The 18,580-nt window shown below is 34.3% G+C and overlaps 1 protein-coding gene and 1 non-coding gene across 2 annotated transcripts; one reads left to right on the forward strand and one right to left on the reverse strand.

The window, feature by feature from the left end:
* Window positions 1–13,309: 13,309 nt before the first annotated feature.
* Window positions 13,310–13,391, reverse strand: TRNAS-AGA (transfer RNA serine (anticodon AGA)). Its single transcript has one exon. It is a non-coding gene; the product is annotated as a tRNA-Ser (tRNA).
* Window positions 13,392–13,428: 37 nt separating this feature from the next.
* LOC127087517 (DNA-repair protein XRCC1) lies at window positions 13,429–17,867 on the forward strand. Its single transcript, XM_051028406.1, has 8 exons — window positions 13,429–13,589; window positions 13,774–14,052; window positions 14,200–14,388; window positions 15,286–15,397; window positions 15,936–16,018; window positions 16,142–16,252; window positions 16,428–16,514; window positions 17,321–17,867. The coding sequence occupies exons 2-8, from the start codon at window positions 13,831–13,833 to the stop codon at window positions 17,660–17,662; spliced, it is 1,146 nt and encodes a 381-aa protein (XP_050884363.1). The 5' UTR covers window positions 13,429–13,589; window positions 13,774–13,830; the 3' UTR covers window positions 17,663–17,867.
* Window positions 17,868–18,580: the final 713 nt, after the last annotated feature.

Below are 18,580 nucleotides of genomic sequence, written 5' to 3' on the forward strand. Positions count from 1 at the left end.
TCATTCTATTTCCCTTCTCTATTTAAATAAAAATCCTATTTTTATTTTTATTAATTCTAATAATTCATTCAACTCTTAACAATTCTATTCACCGTCTTAATTTTAGTTAGTTTCTATTTTCCTCCCTAAAGCACAATTTTTCATTTTCGCTATTACTTTAACTAAATAAAAATTATAATAAAATCTACTAAAAACCCAATCATACTCAATAATACTAATAAAATCATTTAAGGCATTCTAAACTCAATAAAAAATAAAATAATCAAAACTAGGTTGTTACAATTGATATGTCCGGAGATCGAGAAGAACTCCTACCTTGTCTGCAGGATTCAATACATCACTACCAAGATGAACTTGGAGGAAGAACCTCCTTCTTTTCAACTGGGATTATCAAAACCATTCATACACCTTGCAAACCTTTGAAATCTTAGCCAAATATTCAAAGAAATGTTAAATTCAAAAACAAATTTCCTTAACAATCACAAATATCCAAAGATGAAATTCATATCCATTCAACAATGGAAAAATAATGAGGTAGAAGATGAAAGAAATTTATTTGTAAGTGTTCAAAAAATATTCAAAACTCTTTTGAAAATATGAGAGCAAGTGGTTTGTGAGTTTTCAAATCAATTATTGGAAGTGTATGTTTTCTAACACTGTGACATTTTTTTAGAGAAAATGATTTTTATATGTGTTGGAGATCTAGTATAAAAATGAATGAAAAGTGACGTTTGATTCAGATCATAAACAAAAATTGTGATTTTAGTTAAAAGGGAAAGTGATTTGAATCAAGATCTGAAACATATGAGTAACCCATTTGAGATTCGAGTCATGAAAACATATGATTCGAATCAAATGAGACAGTGACAAACCATATAATTGTTGTATTGCATGGTTTGAGTCAATTGTAAGATATGATACAAATCAAAAGGTGCTATGATTTGAATCAAGCACAGGTTGTGATTTGAACCACGACAGCTTCAAACACTTCATGCTGTCTCTGTTTCATTTTATTTGATTCATGGGATGTGTGATTCATATCACACCCCTAAAATCTCAATATTTTTCAAGTTTAAAGAGATTTTGAGATTATACCACTGTCATGAATTCAATCAATCTCAAATATATTTCTTAATCCCAAAACTCGACAAAGTGACTTAAATCATATTGCTTACAATATAATAAAACACTTTGATTTATGCAAGCTAAAATTACGGATCTAAAACTCAATTAAGAAATGCGCAATTGATGAGGAGACTCAATGATATAAAACTAAAACCAAAAACTTAAAAGACAAGCAACAAAACTATAACCCTTAAGGTAGTAGAGACATGCAACTTTAGTCTCCCCATTTTCGATGCTTGGCAAGCTTGCAATTGAAAATGATTTGACTTTAAGCAGAAGCAAAGTATGATCAATGTTTCCTCCATTTGCTTGTGCTCCACATTTCACAAGGAAGAACATCATAAAATGCATAAATCAAATCTAGACTCACATTACACCTTCTCCCCTTTGATAAGATAAAAAAGAGATAGATGCAAATGAGCCTAAACGCTAAATAAACAACAAAACAAATGATATTCTAGGGAAACAAATGAGTTGTACATAACTAAGAGGGATATAAAACATCAAAGAGTATAATATATGAATATAAATATGCTAAATGTAACAAAATACACAAATAGACATGTAACTACACGACAAAAACAACTACGTGAAGAAAACTTCTACGAATGGAATATTAAATAATGCTTGAACAAACACAATAATGCTCAAATGCGGATAATTAACAAATGTACTTAAAATGTTTTAAATGCAAAAATGAATGAATGAAATGAAGAATGTAAGAAGTAAACAAATAAATATGTATATAACAAAAATACAAAGAATGATATTACAATATATAAGAGTTGTAAAAACATATAAATAAGGTTGATTAAAATGTAGCTTGATACAAGAAAATGTTAGTGTACAACATAATACAATAGAAAATTAAACTAAATAGGAATCCAAATATATTTAAAACACGAAGAATCCAAGATTCCTAATTCCTTACGTATCTTGTGAAAAGTTTATGAGGATAACAGTTTTGTAAAAATATCATCTAACAGATTTTTCGTATCCACGTATTCAAAAATAACACACATTTTTCAACATGATCTTTAAGAAAATGATGCAGAATATATATATGTTTAGTACGTGAATCAAGTACATGATTGTTAGTGAGGCTTATGATGCTAGTGTTATCGCATTTGATTAGAATGTAACTGAGTTTTAAATTGTAATTCAACAATTGTTGATTTAGCTATAGAATTTCTACACAACAATTACTAGCAACTACGTATTCAGCCTTAGCGGTAGAAAGAGCAACACTCTGATGCTTCTTACTTGTGAAGATGTTAATCATCTATCTTAGCTTAGTTTTGATTAAGACAAACTCTTATCAAAGAAGCAAAAGTTCGAAGTCTAACTCAACCAAATGTCAAGAGTAAGCTATTGGATGTTTTAGATTAAATAAATTGAGCTTGATACTAAGATTCTTAATTGTAATTCATTATATATAAACTTTAGATGCTCATAAAACTCTCATTTATTCATATTTAAAGTTTCCAAGCATTCATACATCAAAACCACTTAATTCAATCATTTCTAAGCATATTTTTTAATATTTGTAGGATGGTAATCGGTTACACAAATCACGTAATTGGTTACAGGTTCATTCTGTTTGAATTTTTTTTAAATGTTTTGCACTTTTAAGTCAGGTAATCGGTTACCTGAATTAAGAAACTGGTTACATAATCGTTGTTGTTTAAATTTTGAAAATTATTCTTCACTTTTTAAATCAGGCGATCCTTTACCTGATTTATAAAATCAGTACATAATACAAAATTGTGTATTTTCATGAACCATTTTCATTCTAATGCATTGCAAACCTTCATTAATTATGTACAAACCTATACATATATTCATATAGGTTTCTTAGAGTGCATTTAAGGTTCAATATTTAAGATTTTCAAATTACCTATTTCATACAAATTTAATACAATTCAAATCAATTTTCTAAGTGTTCACTCATTTTCAAAATGTTGAAACTTTTTTAATAACTTTCAAATCATTCAAAAAAGTTTCATAGTATATTTTGAGCACTTAAGCCTTATATATTATTAAATTGTAACATAAAAAGGGAAGATCAATTTTCATCTTAAAATTTATTCAAGATTCAAATACTTAAGATTATTCAAAAAAGTGTATTGTAACTTAATCACCAAGGTTATGGTGATAAGTTATTTGTTGTAAAAAGTTCTTTGGATTTGTGTAATTCAAAGTCCACCACAGTGTTTGGTGTTTGTGAAAAAATTATTTTGATTCGGGGAGGTTCAAAGTCCACCGTAGGTTTGGTGTTTATATTAGAAGATTGTGAAATTCTAGTTAACAGACTATCGATGTCACACAGGATGTTATGACATCCGATTCTACGCAGACAGGAATGTAAACAATAAATAAATGTAAGTGCAGTAAATAACACAAGGAATTGTTTACCCAGTTCGGTGTCACACACACCTACGTCTGGGGGCTACCAAGCCAGGGAGGAAATCCACTATTAGCAGTATTAATTCAGGCCTTAAACCACCTGTTTAATCCTATCACTTAATACCTACCCAATGCAATTTCAATCTTAAACTAATACCAGAGTTCCTACTCACTCCCCCTCAATCACCTCAGTGATTACAAACTTTAATTAAGTTTAAAGATAATGGTGAAGTCACACTTCAAACAACTCTTTATTGTGCTTAACAGCTTTAATCAAGATACACAACACTCACGCTTAAAAGCTTAGAGTGACACAACTCTTACAACTCAATGAACACTTTAGTCCAATGCAATCATCTAGGTGATAATTGCTTGGCTCACAAGATACACCTAATACAAGACACACAAAAATACAGCAGTGAAGTATGATGGAACAATAAAATCTTCACGCCTAAAACCCCTAAGTTCTGAAATTAAGGTTAAGCAAGTTAACCTAATTTCCACATATTAGGGTGCTAACAAATAGGCTATTTGTTAGGTTCATTAATTGTAGCTCAGTTATTAGTTTCCTGGATTTTAGCTCAGCTGTTGGATCCCTAAAGAATAGCTTGAGAAAAATACTGAACAGAAAAACTAATCGTCATACACTTTAGCATATCCTGTCAAGAATGAATGTCACAACATTCAGTTTGACGTCCAGAACATAAACCATATGCTAAGTCTGTTATTTTCCTGAAAACAGACTGTACTAAATGTTGTACTGTAAAAGACCAACCAGTCTATACTTCAGTATCAGCTGACAGATATAAATGTCATAACATCCAGTTTGACATTTAGACAATGGGCCTTATGCCAGGTCTGTTATCCTCCTGAAAAACAGACTGAACTAAATACTGAACTGTAGCAGAAAAACCAACCTGCCTATTATTTAGTATATGTTGTCACTGATGAATGTCATAACATCCAGTTTGACATTCAGACAATAGGCCTTATGCCAGGTCTGTTATTCCCTTGATAAGCAGACTGAATTAAATACTGAGTTATAACAGACAACCAACTATTCTATACCTCAGTATCTGCTGTCAGGGATGAATGTCATAACATCTAGTTTGACATTCAGTAAATCCTGTATTAGCTAAACCTGCAGCATACTACTTAAGTATGTCATGACATCAGTCAAGACATCAAAGTACAGTTAGATGTTTTAACACAAAATGCAGCCAATCAAACATCTACAAACTCCCCCTTTGGCAAATTTTTGGCTAAAACAACTTGGCATCACAACAGAGTTCACAGCAGCGGAAAATACACATCTAGCAGGGAGATTAACCTAGCTAATACACTCAGAGCAGCAACACACATACAGAAACTTCACACATCAACACACATATAGAAGTTAAATAAAAACTTCTAATCAACAACACACATCAACACACTCACACTCATCACACATAGGAGTTGAACATAAAGCTGCAGCACAACCTCTGGATTAGAGGATCTTCAATATCTGTTTAAGCACATAGAAAATATTCTGTTGTCCTGAGCTTGTTTTGTGCGCATATTGGGAAGTTGTAACACTGTTGACTGTTGGTTGTTTGTCTGAACATAGTACTGACTTGTTTGCTTTTCTCACAGGTACTTTAGTAGCTTTAACTCATTGCTTGAGTTGCTTTGCTTTGCTTGTGGTTGGCATACCTCCTAGGTAAGCACTCTTGTTCTCCATGTAGTCTGGAAGACCTGCTATCTTTGGCAGGCACCTGTCTGAAGCCCTTCTTAAGAGGCCATGTTCTTGGTTGTTTATGTTTATGCCATGTACTTCAAAGACCTCCTAAGTGAAGAGGCATTGGCAGATAGAAGGGATGTGCAATCCATCCCCTGCTATTCAGTTAAGCCTTTCATCTTGCTCGCACTATGTGCTGATGCATTTTGAATAAACACCCAAGATCCTTTGTATATAGAGTCGGTCAAGTGGAGTAGAGTCCCACATTCTGGACTCCCACGTTTTCATTGATTGAAGCTCACCCAAGCCCGGGTTAAGAGCTATGAGGTCCAACCCTCATCACCTTTCATCTGCTCACCCTGACGGTCAATGTCAGTGGTTAAGAGCCCTCAGATACCCTTCCAGCCGGCTTGTTTGTCGAGGTTGATATGACCCCTTGACTAAAGCCTCACCCTTGATGTTTGAGCCCCTTGTTGGTGTGTTTACTTCATGCTGTATGTGTTTGTGTGGTGTGATTGTATCCTCATAGGATTGCTAGACTTCGCATAGTCTCTCGTTTGCATGTCAATTAAGGTAGCACGGTTCCTTCGTCTAGGACTTCCTTTATTGCGTGAGCTTTCCTAAAACACAAACAAACTTGATCCCCTCTTAAGGACACGTTAACTCCTTCTACTACAGGTGAGTAAGTCTCCAAAGGTCGAGCATCCGGTAGATTGCGTAGTGACGTTGTTCACCTAAAAAAACACAAAACAAACAGAAATAGTTTAGCCGAACTACGACAACTCTGACTCTCATGTCCGGATGAGATACGTAGGCACGAGATGCGATGTCTTGTCGAGTTTGACTGATGACTAACATTAATCCTTTTCTCTCGCCCCCGTTGCGATTGAGACCTTCCCTTTCTCTTGCCCTAGTTGCAATCGAGACCCTTCTGTTTTATGTGTGTGCTTGGAGTCTAATGTAAGCCCAGCGATTGGCAGTCGGTTTCCCGGTTGTGTTTGTTTGTTTGGAGTCCGATGTAAGCCCAGCGATTGGCATTCGGTTTCCTGTTTGCGTTTCTTCTGTGGAGTTGGATGTAAGCCCAGCGATTGGCATTCCGTTTCCAGTTTGTGTTTGTGTGTTTGCTTTGACGTCTCAGCGTCTCTGTTTGGCGTTTTGTTCCGGGGTGCGTTAGCCGAGCTACAAGTGCTCTGATTCTTACTCTGGTTAGAGAAGATACGTATGCATAGGATGCGATATCCTAGCGAGCACGTTTCCCCCCGAACTACGTCGACTCTGATGTTTGTGTCTGACAAACTACGTAGGCCCAGGATGCGACATCCTGCCGAGTCCTCTTCCTTCCGTCTTTCCTGTGTTATTCCATTCTAGTTTTGGTGCAGTTTTTGAGCAGTTATTCAGCAACCTTTCTTCTTTTCTTTCTGAGCGTGGATCCCGTCGAGTACGACGGATGCGTAGGGGTGCTAATACCTTCCCTTCGCATAACCGACTCCCGATCCTATCAATCTCTGGTCGCAAGGCCATTTCCTTTCCAGGTTTACTTCGAGCGTTTCCTTTCTCTCCTTTGGGATAAATAACGCACGGTGGCGGCTATGTGTCTTTTTCCCGCCGGTTTTTAGCGTAATGTGACACCTACCCCGATACAATTTTCATCTGATCCATGACCCTACTGCACATGCATACATTCATTATTTAAAAAAAAAAATTGGGTAACTGTTACCCTAATCAGGGTAACCGATTACCCAGATCAAAAACTGATTTTTTGGCCATTTTTGGATTGTGTAACTGGTTACTCTAATCAGGGTAACCGATTACACCTACGCAGACAACAGAAATGACTCTCTTTTTTTACCTAGAGGACCCTTTGGTTCACCCACTTCAACCCCTTTGCTTCCCCTATAAATAGAGCATTATCCTCACTCATTTTTCAAGATTGAAAGCCACAAAGCCTCTGTCCAAATCACCTTCAAAACTCCCTCTTTTCAACCTAAACCCTAACTCACTCAAACCCTCTTTTCTTCTTTGAACCACCCAACCACCATGTAAAAATCCACCATTTCCACACAACAAAAACAGTAGCAAAACTTGTGACCTTCACTTACATAATCATTCACCACCACCATATAAACATACATTTTCTTTCCCTTCCATTTTCCTACCACAACAACCATAGCCACCCTCTTCCAAGCTTTTTGCTTCATTCTCAAACCCAAACACAACAATAACCTAGTTTTGACACCACACTCTTGGTAATATTTTGGACTCAAACTCCTTAACATTTTTGGTTTTGTTTTATGTTTGAAAATGAGTTTTTACTCTTGGGTTGTGTTTTGAGAGAGATTTGAGTCAACTTTGAGACAAGTGGTTTTTGTTGGGTTTACACCCTTTTGGGGATTTTTTTTGCTCTTACTACTTTTTATCCACCATTTTCAATCAAACTTTTTTTCTTGTTATCATTTATATTTATTGGTTGATGAGATCTATTAAATCATGACTATGGCTGTTTAAAGTTGATAAAACCTTCAATGTTTCAAATCTATTAACGATTGATCAATAGATCCTTCATGATACTTTGAGGCATTGATAGGTTGCCTCTATTTCAACCATGTTTGGGTCATTTGATACATAGATGAAACCATTTCCTTTACATTGTTTCTTGTTATCGTTTAATATTTATTGTTGACTTGTTGTTACATTTATTTGGTTGATGAGTTCTATTAGATCATGGCTATGGTTGTTTAGAGTTGATTAAATCTTCAATGTCTCAAACCTATTAATGGTTGATCAATAGATCATTCATGATACTTTGAGGCATTGATAGATTGCCTCTATTTCATCCATATTTGAGTCATTTGATGCATAGATGAAACCATATTCTCTATATTAACTTGCTAATCCATTTGCTTATTGTTATTCTACTAACTACTAACTACTAACATTTATATTATTGCACTTTAATTCCTTGCAATTTATTTTATTGTTACTAACTACTAACTACTAACTCCTAACATTTATATTATTGCACTTTACTTTCTTGCAATTTATTTTATTGTTCATTTATATTATTGCACTTTACTTCCTTGTAATTTATTTTATTGTTCATTTACATTCACTAACCATTATTATTGTGACATTACTATTCTTTATCTTGTGATTTACTTTTATGCCATTACCTTGTAATTTACATTCAAGTACTCATTATCATCATCACTGTACAAACTCATCATGCATGTTTATTTACTTGTTATTTATTTTATTGTCATCATACATTAAAAATAACAAAAACATGATAAAATGATAAAGACTAAAAACATTCGCTCCACTCTTAATCAACTTGGACTTAGAGGATTTCATCTTAGGACCTTTGCATGGCACCACCTTAGGGGGACATGTTTGTAAGACCATTATCCTTTGTTTAGCTTAGGCCACTTTAGCATACAAAAGGCTTTCTCTTGGGCTACCTTACAATAAGACTCTTTAATTTCTTGTTGGTTACTTTGCATTCACGTTGCATAAGCTAAAATTCATAAGCAATCTCATTTTGAGACCATTTTCATAATTCAATTCATATGCACATGTAAATACAAACCTTGGTCAATATCGAGTGCGCCTTTTCCAAATCTATTCAAAACACCCTTGTAAGTCGATCGCTTTTAAAGCATCGCCATCAACCTCACATAGCTTACTCTTGGGATTTCTTACAATGAGACCTATTCGATTTTTATCGAGTAGAAGAGCAATACACTAAATAAATTCACTTCATCCAAAACACAAATCTAAAACCTCGATCCAACGTCGAGTATTTTCTCTCAAACTCAATTGAAATACCCCGATTAAATCAAAATAAGCTAAATGAAAAGGGAGTCGACTTTGAGTTTTCAACTTCATTCCTCAATTGGACGAATACGAGTTTTCTTACTCGGTCAGTCGAACAATTGTCATTTCTCCGCTAACATACAACTTAATCAAACCAATTTCATGACAAATTATGCGAAAAGGGAGATGGTTTTGAGCTTTCAATTCCTCTTCTCAAATGCTTGGATATGAGTTGTCTTACTCAGTCATTCGAGTATTTCTTGTTCATACTAAAATACGTCAACCATATACGACCTTATTTTCATAAATAATCAGATGAAGCAGAAAGCGATTTAGAGTCTTCTATTCCCTTTCTCGATTATTAGGATATGAGTTGTCTTACTCGATTATCCGAGTATTCGTCATCCTTCCAAAACACCTTAAATATTATCAAGTCTTTCCTATAAATAAGGATGAAAAAGAAAGTGGTCTAGAGTCTTCTATTCCCTTTCCCGACTATTAGGATACGAGTTGTCTTACTCGATTATACGAGTAATCGTCATCCAACCAAAAATATCTTAACACATCAAACCTATCTTTTCTCGCCCTCGTGCGATCATAACCAATCAAACAAAACACCCAACACATTAATTCAACTTGTCACCTCCATGTGATCAAAACTCTTTTTAAAAAGAACACTATTTAATCCTTTCTGATGTGCACAACAAACTAATGCTTAAGCCTCCGCCGAGAGTAGACAAGCCAACGTTTAGCCTTTAGGATGCGATCTAAACAGTTGTTCATTAAAAAACACCAACCAACCGTAGTTCCCCGAACTACGAATGCTCTGACTTCCTTATTACACCATAAGGATGCGTAGGCAGGAGATTGTTGTATCTTCGCGAGCACATTAATAAAAAACTTCCCCTTTCCTTTTCTGAGGTTCTCATCCATTTCTATTTTTAATAACCTAAAGATAACAAACAAACATAAATTAACACCCGAAACACGCTATTGAACTAAAAGGTTCCCGTTGAGTACAACGGACGCAAGGGGTGCTAATACCTTCCTCTTGCGTAATCCACTCCCGAACCCGAATATGGTTGCGATGACCATTATTCTATTTTTCAAACGTTTTATCGATATTTTCCTATCCCTTCATTGGGATAAATAAAGTTCGGTGGCGACTTTGCTCGAATGTAATTTTTTTTCCGCGACCATCGCGAGGAATCGTATTTTTCGAGATGCGACAACTACCATGTTATAAATCTAAGAGTTAGCTTTCCAACGCTTCAAACTACACATCGTTTGGATATACATATCAAAAGTCATGGCCAAAATCGGCGAACAATGCAAAACGAACATTATGGCAATTATGTGTCGATGCATGACTCGTATGATTCGATGCATAACATGTAGAGGTCGTCGCATAACATGTAGATGTCGGCGCATGTACCTCATGTTTAAAGCTTGTATAGCATTATGTTTGATGTGTTAACTGTATGTGTCGACTCATGACCTTTATAGGTCGACACATGAGTTATAAAGGTCGATGCATGCATCGAATAGGTCAGCACATGACCTTCATAGGTCGACTCATACTGCTATGTTTTGTCTAAAAAACTGTTTTTAATCATCCAAACACTACCTTATAGAACAACAACTTATTTTTACAAAAATCCATCATATTAATCGTAAATCCTACTGCTATCACACCATAAACTCATATATTATTTCATGGATTCATGGATCAACAATACATTACAACAATATCATAATATTTATCATCTCTAAATCATCAATTTTCATCAAATTCAACATGAATTCATTTGATTCAAGCATGTCACAACAACAACATATCAATACACATGGTTACAATTCATATCACAACAACAACATATTAATACACATGGTCTTAATTCATATCATTGCATATAAAAACAGTATTGTCATCATCAATTAAAAGAATAACAAACCCTATGAAAGGTTATGAGTTCCTCCACTATACCCTTCCATCATACCCCTTATTATTGAAACATTTTCTCACCCTTACCTACATTTCATGCAAAAATCTGAAGTGAAACCTTCACTCTCTTCCTCTAGATCATCTTCATCCTCTTGCCCTAGCCTTCCTCCTTTTTTCTCCAAGTTTCTACGTAAGATGAATTCTAACCCTTTTTCTCAATTCTCTCTTTTTCTAATAAACCAATTTCTCTCATTAGGCTTTACCTATACTATCCTCAACTTAACCTTGTAATTACCACCTTACCCTCAAAATCTCTACACACTTTTTTTCTTCTTATTATATTATTATTCTAAAATTTGTTTATTCACTTAATTAAATAAACTCATATTTCACTATGTAATATAATAAAAATAGTAAACATTATTTTTAATTACTAAAGCAGCTCTAAATTATTCTACTCAGTTCTATCAACTATATATACCCCTAATTCAAGGATACAGTCCCGCCAACATCCAATAATAAAATAATCATTAAAATACATAATTCTAACAAATAAATTATAGTAAAATATCCAATTAGAAAAATACGGTGTTACAACTCTCCGCATCTAAGAATTTTTCGCCCTAAAAAATTACCCAAAGGAAACAGAGTCGGATATAGCCCTCTCATCTTACTCTCTAGCTCCCAAGTTATGCTTCCACCAGCTGGTCCTTCCCACACTACTTTCACCAAGAAAATCTCCTTACCACACAATTGCTTCACTACTCGATCATCTATCAGCATGGACGATGCCTCCACAGTCAGGTTCTCTCTCACATGTATATCATCCACTTGGATCACATGAGACGAATCCATAATGTATCTCCTCAACTGAGACACATGAAACACATCATGAAGATTAGCAAGCGGCGGTGGTAAGACAATTTGATAGGCCATCTCTCCTATCTTTTGCAAGATCTGGTATGGGCCAACTAAATGTGGTGTAAGCTTTTGAGACTTCAAGGCTCGACAACACTGATTATTGGGATAACCCTAAAAAACACATGGTGTCCTCTTGGAACTCAAGTGTCTGTTTCCTCTTATCATGGTAACTCTTCTGACGACTCTGCGAAGCTTTCATCTTCTCTCGAATCATCTTGATCTTCTTATAAGTTTGATGCACAATCTCATATCCAATTACTGCACTCTCACCAGATTCGTACCAGCACAAAGGTATCCTACACCTCCTACCATACAACGCCTCAAACGGGGCTATCCCAATACTCAAATGGAAATTATTATTGTAAGTGAACTCGATCAACGACAAGTAGGCTATATGGCATCTGGCTTGGTTTCCTTTCATCTTGTAGAATTCCTTAACATTTTTCTAATGATGTTTGTTGAGACTCGAACACATCGTTTGGTAATGACATGAATTTTCACATTCAAAGCATGTGACATCTTCTTCCTTTTTCTTATGTTCCTTCTTGTTAAATCCACTGTCCAGGTCATGCTGACTTATTCCTTCTCAGTTTACTCTAAACCAGTGACATTAATCAAGGAGATTAAGAAGTGTCGTAGAAACTTCATTTGATCATGTAATGTTTTGCAAAGAAAACTGGTTACAATTTTCTGGGATAAAATTTGTTGCCCTTATAACCAAGGAGGCTTGGTTATTCAATCAATGTTAACCTTCAATACTGCTTCCAACATGAAACTTTATTGGGACATCATTAACTCGAAGGAGCCTTGGTTAAGTTGTTTTATGCTAGAGTTTTGAAGAAGGGGAAGCTCACTCTCATCATGTTAGTTCGTCAATTTATGTTAAATAATTGAATTTAATTGATATACACCGACAGCGTAAAGATTTTTTACACTATCGATTAATCACAACCACTGATTTATTTGAAAGGTTTGACTTTTATTTTAAATATTTAAGAAATAATACAAATGGATGATTGTGATGCATTGACAGTGTGATACATTGACAGTGTAAAACTTTTTACACTCTCTAAAGAATTATTTACAATATAATTATTTGAAATCATGTGGTGCATAACAATTTATCTCTAAATAGTTATATAATTTATAGGATAAACAAATTATAAATATTTATAGGATAAACAAATTATAAAATAAAAATGCTACATATATGTCAAGCGAATAAATATTAGGCCGCACCAATTATGTTAGTGACTCATTTATATTTATGGAATTTTAATAATATCAAGCGAATAAATATTAGGCCGCACCAATTATGTTAGTGACTCATTTATATTTATGGAATTTTAATAATATATCATAAAAAAGGGGTAAAAAATCGTGGACGGCAGGATTCGAACCTGCGCGGGCAAAGCCCACATGATTTCTAGTCATGCCCGATAACCACTCCGGCACGTCCACTGATATGTCTTACATTTCGCAATTATCAAACTTATAACTTAACATATTGGCAAACTGTTCAAAAACCCCAAAACTCAGACCACTGGTAAAAAAAAGTTATAAGCGAAACCTTACAGTATACTGCACATTTCATAATACCAGAATCAAAGGCTGCAACGAAAGAAACAAAGAAGAAGAAGCAACGAATCGATCAAAGAGGTTTTTCTTTTTCTTTCTTTTTTACCATTTTATTAATTTCCTATTTATATATTTTGATTACTTATTCATCTAAACAAAACAAGTGCAATGCATGTTAAACAATCCTCACTTTCTATTGTATGTTTCTATCGTTTGATGAAATTTTGAAACAATTTTTGAATTTTATACTAAACCCTAAATGCAGGTTTTTCTACTGGAACTTGGGTGTTTTTCAAATTTGGTACTTTGTAGTTATTTTGTCATGTCTGATATTAACAAAGGTTCCAAGAGAAACCTTCCATCATGGATGAGTTCAAAAGATAATGATGATGGTGAAAATTCTGGAAAGAAACCAATTTTGGATGGTGACGGTGAGAAATCCAGTGAAGTTGAGACTTCCAAGAAGAAGACCAAAGTTCAATATGAAAATGCTGGGAAATCTTCGGCTTCTTGTTCGGAATCTAAAGGCTTTGACAAGCTTCTGGTACTTGATTTGATTAATAAGAAACAATTAAGGATCATTTGTGTTTTTTTTTATTTTAAATGTGTATTGTTGGTTGTGACTGTGTTGTTACTTGTTATTGACTGAGCTTATTCTATTAACTCGTTAAACTGGTTTCTGGATGGACAGGAAGGTGTAGTTTTTGTGCTGTCAGGCTTTGTGAATCCCGAGCGTGGGATTTTGAGGTCGCGTGCAATGGAAATGGGAGCAGAGTTTAAGCCTGATTGGAACTCTAATTGCACTCTTTTGGTTTGTGCATTTCCAAATACTCCCAAGTTTCGACAAGTTGAAGCTGATTGTGGAACTATTGTGTCCAAGGTTTTTCTCTGTTCCTTTCTTTTTACTCGTTACATGTGAATGATCTTTAACAAAACTGTTTTCTAAATACTGCATATCTTTTGGGAAGAATAGCAGTGGAAAGAAAGAGCTCCTCGAGAATGTATCACGATGTTTTGTACTCTTTAGGAATCTATATTTAATTATTTGTTGTTCTCGCGGCTTTTGGTATGGATAAGTACATTGTTCTATGTGTTGTTTTATTAATGTCTCATGGCCAGAGTTTGTTGACTGTTTAGTTTATCAACAGATAGATAAGATCTCTGGTGTCGATCCATTATTGACAATCCCATAGAGGTAAATTGAAACTGATACCTTCAATTTTGAACCAGCTATAATAGCCAAGAAGCTTCTAGGGCATCTCAATGTATAATGTCAATTTTCTTTGAATATGGAATAATTTCTCTTTAAGCATTTCTTTTGATATCTGCTCTCTGTGTGCAATCAGTGTCAATTGCTGTAGGCTGTAGCCGTAGTGTCCTTAATTTTCAATGGTATTTAGAGGTTGGTACTTGAGACATAGGATATTGATTTTCTTTATTGGATGAAGCAAATTAGGGATGTTTTACCTTGATTGACATCTGGACATTAAGCTTTTTGCTCAAGGAAAGGATACCACTCAATAGATTTCCTTGCTCTTTATTGTGCCAACATGAATGGGATTCTTATGTAAAATGCTAATCCAAGCATTTCACTGAGGAGAATACTATTTGTTGAATAATTCAGACAATGCCGATTTTTTGCTAATATTGGCAGTATTAATTTGTCAAAATTATTGGTATCAAGATTATGCTGATTTTGGTTGAATCATTGTCTATATATTTTGTTAACGAAAATTAACTCGATGTATCCTTTATTTTATTTGTTTGGGTGTGTTAGGATTGGATACAAGAGTGTTACACCCAGAGGAGACTCGTCGAAATTGATAGTTACCTTATGTATGCTGGGAAACCATGGCGTAAAGGAAGTAGATCGCACGAAGTCAATGAAGGTGACATAACTGTGTATTCACTAGTAAATTGATAGGACCTATAACTAAAGTTTTTTTGCCATTTAATAAATGCTTTACTGATTGCTACATGCATCTTATATATAACATGAGATTTGAGCTCAAAAGATGCTAATAGTAATAAAGATTGCACGGAGCTGGGACCTTTGTGACTTGCATCTTAGATCTCACATTCCATAGTCATGTCTTTTCTCTGGAAAAGAAAATCCTAAAAAGTAAAAACTACTTGTTTCTGGAGCAGAATCACTATTTTAACAAGATAAAACTCCATTATCTGCAAACCATATTAATAATATACATGCTCAATTATTTCTGAAGTTACTTAAGACGTATGTGTTTTTAAAGCTTTCTTTACAACCATCTTTTTACTGAAGATATATAAGTGCAAAATGTAACGACGGATTTATATTAGCTGATACCATATGCATGTTTGCCAACCTCCTACGCAAGTCCCACACCATTGTCTGCGTCCGGTTTCACATCTGATATTTCCTTGTTGTGATTTTATGGGTAACTGCAGAACATAAACCATCTGTACCGCACAAACCACCAAGGCATGTTGATAGAGAGCCTTCAAAGGCAACTACTTCTATAAAATCGAAGGTAAAAAGTGGCAAACTGTTTTATGATTTTACTTACTTGATTTGAGAATAATGGATCTAAATAATATTTATTTTATCCAATGAAAGTTATATCTGCTTCTTTTTTATTTGTTACATATTTCAGGGAAAAGACATCGACAGCACTAGGAAATGCTTTGAGCCTTCTGAGGTAAAGAAGTGGGCTCTTGATGATTTGAATAAAACAATTCAGTGGTTGGAAAGTCAAGAAGAAAAGGTTATGATCTTCCATTTCCTGTATAATAACTGTTTCTCTTGGTTTTTTAGCTGTTAGAAAATATAGTATTTCAGTGCTCGCTCTTACAGTGATAAATACTTAGAAGCGGGGCCTATCTATTGTTCTAACTTAGTTATATCCTATATGAAACTAAATTCTTAAGTAATCCTTTCAGCCAGATCCAAGTGAGATAACAAAAATAGCTGCAGAAGGGATTCTGACTTGCTTGCAAGATGCAATATGTTCTCTCGAGGAAAAACAGGTAATGCACATAATTAAAGCAACTATTTTAGTTTTTTCTTTACCTTTGGGGGTGCTAATATAAGTAAAATTTCCCTTGTATACAGACATTTCCTTAAATTCTGTGAGAAAAATGATTAATAAGAGTATTGGACTAATAATAGATGATAGATGCAGGGCACCGGTTTATATTATCATTTAAATGCATTCATTATTATTTGAGAATTTAAATGCATTCATTATTATTTGAGAATTCGTTGCAATTTGCGTATCTTTCTTGGCAAGGTATGAGATGAATTACACAGGAAACATAACAAATTGTAAGCATGTCAGAGTTTCTATGACATGAACACCAATAGTACTTGGTATTTTCTATTTCCTAATCATGTCAAAATTTCTCTTGCAAGAACTTTTGTATTTATTTATACGAATAGATGAACAATGTATAATGCCTACAACCTATGTACCTACTGATGCCGACTAATTATAATGCCCGAGTATCCAAGAATCTAACGACACGGAATAGACTTACTTGAATAAGAATTGGTTAATCATTTGACCGAGTCATCACACTGAATGAAACTTGTTTACATTAAAAATGTCCTTTTGAAGTCATTGATAATTTGCATCTAGACTTGTTAAAGTGCTTATATAGTTTTAGTATGCTTAGTCTTTGTTCCTTCCATTATATTTGGCCTAACACAAATGTCTGAATTCCGTGCCATTTCGGTATTCTTACTTAGTTTCAGTGTGGTGCTATTATATCAAAGATTAAATGAAATGCAGGATTTTGGAACTGATTGTGTTTATTTTGGTAACTTTAACCAGGACATTGGGCGAGGAACTGAGGACTGGAAATTCTTACCTCGAGTTGTTGAGGAGCTTGCAAAGTTGGATGTCGTGGGAAACATTAAGACTTCAATGTCAAAGGAAGATATCCACAAACAAGCACTGGAATGTAAACGTATTTACGAGGAGGAACTAAACAGGTTAGATCATGAATTGACAAAGAAATCAAAGATAAATGAACAGCAGAGGAGCAAAAAGGGAAAAACAAATGCCGCATCTTCTAGTGCAGCTGACTATGATAGTGATGATACAATCGAAATGACAGAACAAGAAATAGACCTTGCATATAAGACTTTATCCTCTAACACGTGTCACCTATGAATGTTTGATTGAACTTGTTTCTTTAGGGATGAAAAGTAGTTAGTTTGGTTAATAGAATTTTTTGTTTGTCTTTCTATGTCAATATACTACAGAAAAGGCTCAAGCCTGTTACCTGACTCTGTTTAGACTTTAGAGTTAACTTCTTCACATCTCATGTCTGTTTTGCTGCTTCAATATATACTATATAGTACTGCTTTTCACTACAGACTCCATCTTAAATAGAGTTGGTCACAGGTTTCACGCCTATGCGGAGGTGTTGGATCTGATCGTTCCATCATCATATTAATCTTCTCACAGTTGTATTTGATTTATGTTAATTAATTTGCCTGATTTGTTGTTCATATGCGATCTGTTTGCTATGTGTGATAAGTGGATTGTGTTATTTGTGCATGACATATCTTTGTGCATCATGATCATTGCAACAAATCATTTTCATATGCATCAAAACAAATTTTCATGAGCATTAAAAATTTTGTTTGCATTAATGCCATATTTTTCATTTAAAATTTTAAGTCATTTTACATTAAAAATAATTTTGGCTTTTAATTTAAAAAAAAATTGAGTTATGGGTTTACTTGAATCAAAGGAAATATTGATTTGAATCAAAAAAGGAAATGGGCAGATGATTCCAACCACAATATTGGTTGAATCGAATCACGGTTTAACAATTCTCAAACGCTTCACCTTTGGTAACATGATTTGAATCCCTAAAAAGCCTAATTCTAATCAAATAGAGCACTTGTTGAGTTTGAGTTTTGTTCGAATCAAGAGCTTTTTCGCTTCTTATTCAAATCACCATATATCTTGATTTGAATTACTCAATATCAAATCTCATTCATTGAATTTCTTGAATTTTTAATCAAATTCATCCATCATTTCATTTAATCATATATTTTGTCTTTCATTCATCTCATTTCC

Source organism: Lathyrus oleraceus, chromosome 5 (genome assembly GCF_024323335.1).
Source record: "Lathyrus oleraceus cultivar Zhongwan6 chromosome 5, CAAS_Psat_ZW6_1.0, whole genome shotgun sequence".
NCBI lineage: Eukaryota > Viridiplantae > Streptophyta > Magnoliopsida > Fabales > Fabaceae > Lathyrus > Lathyrus oleraceus.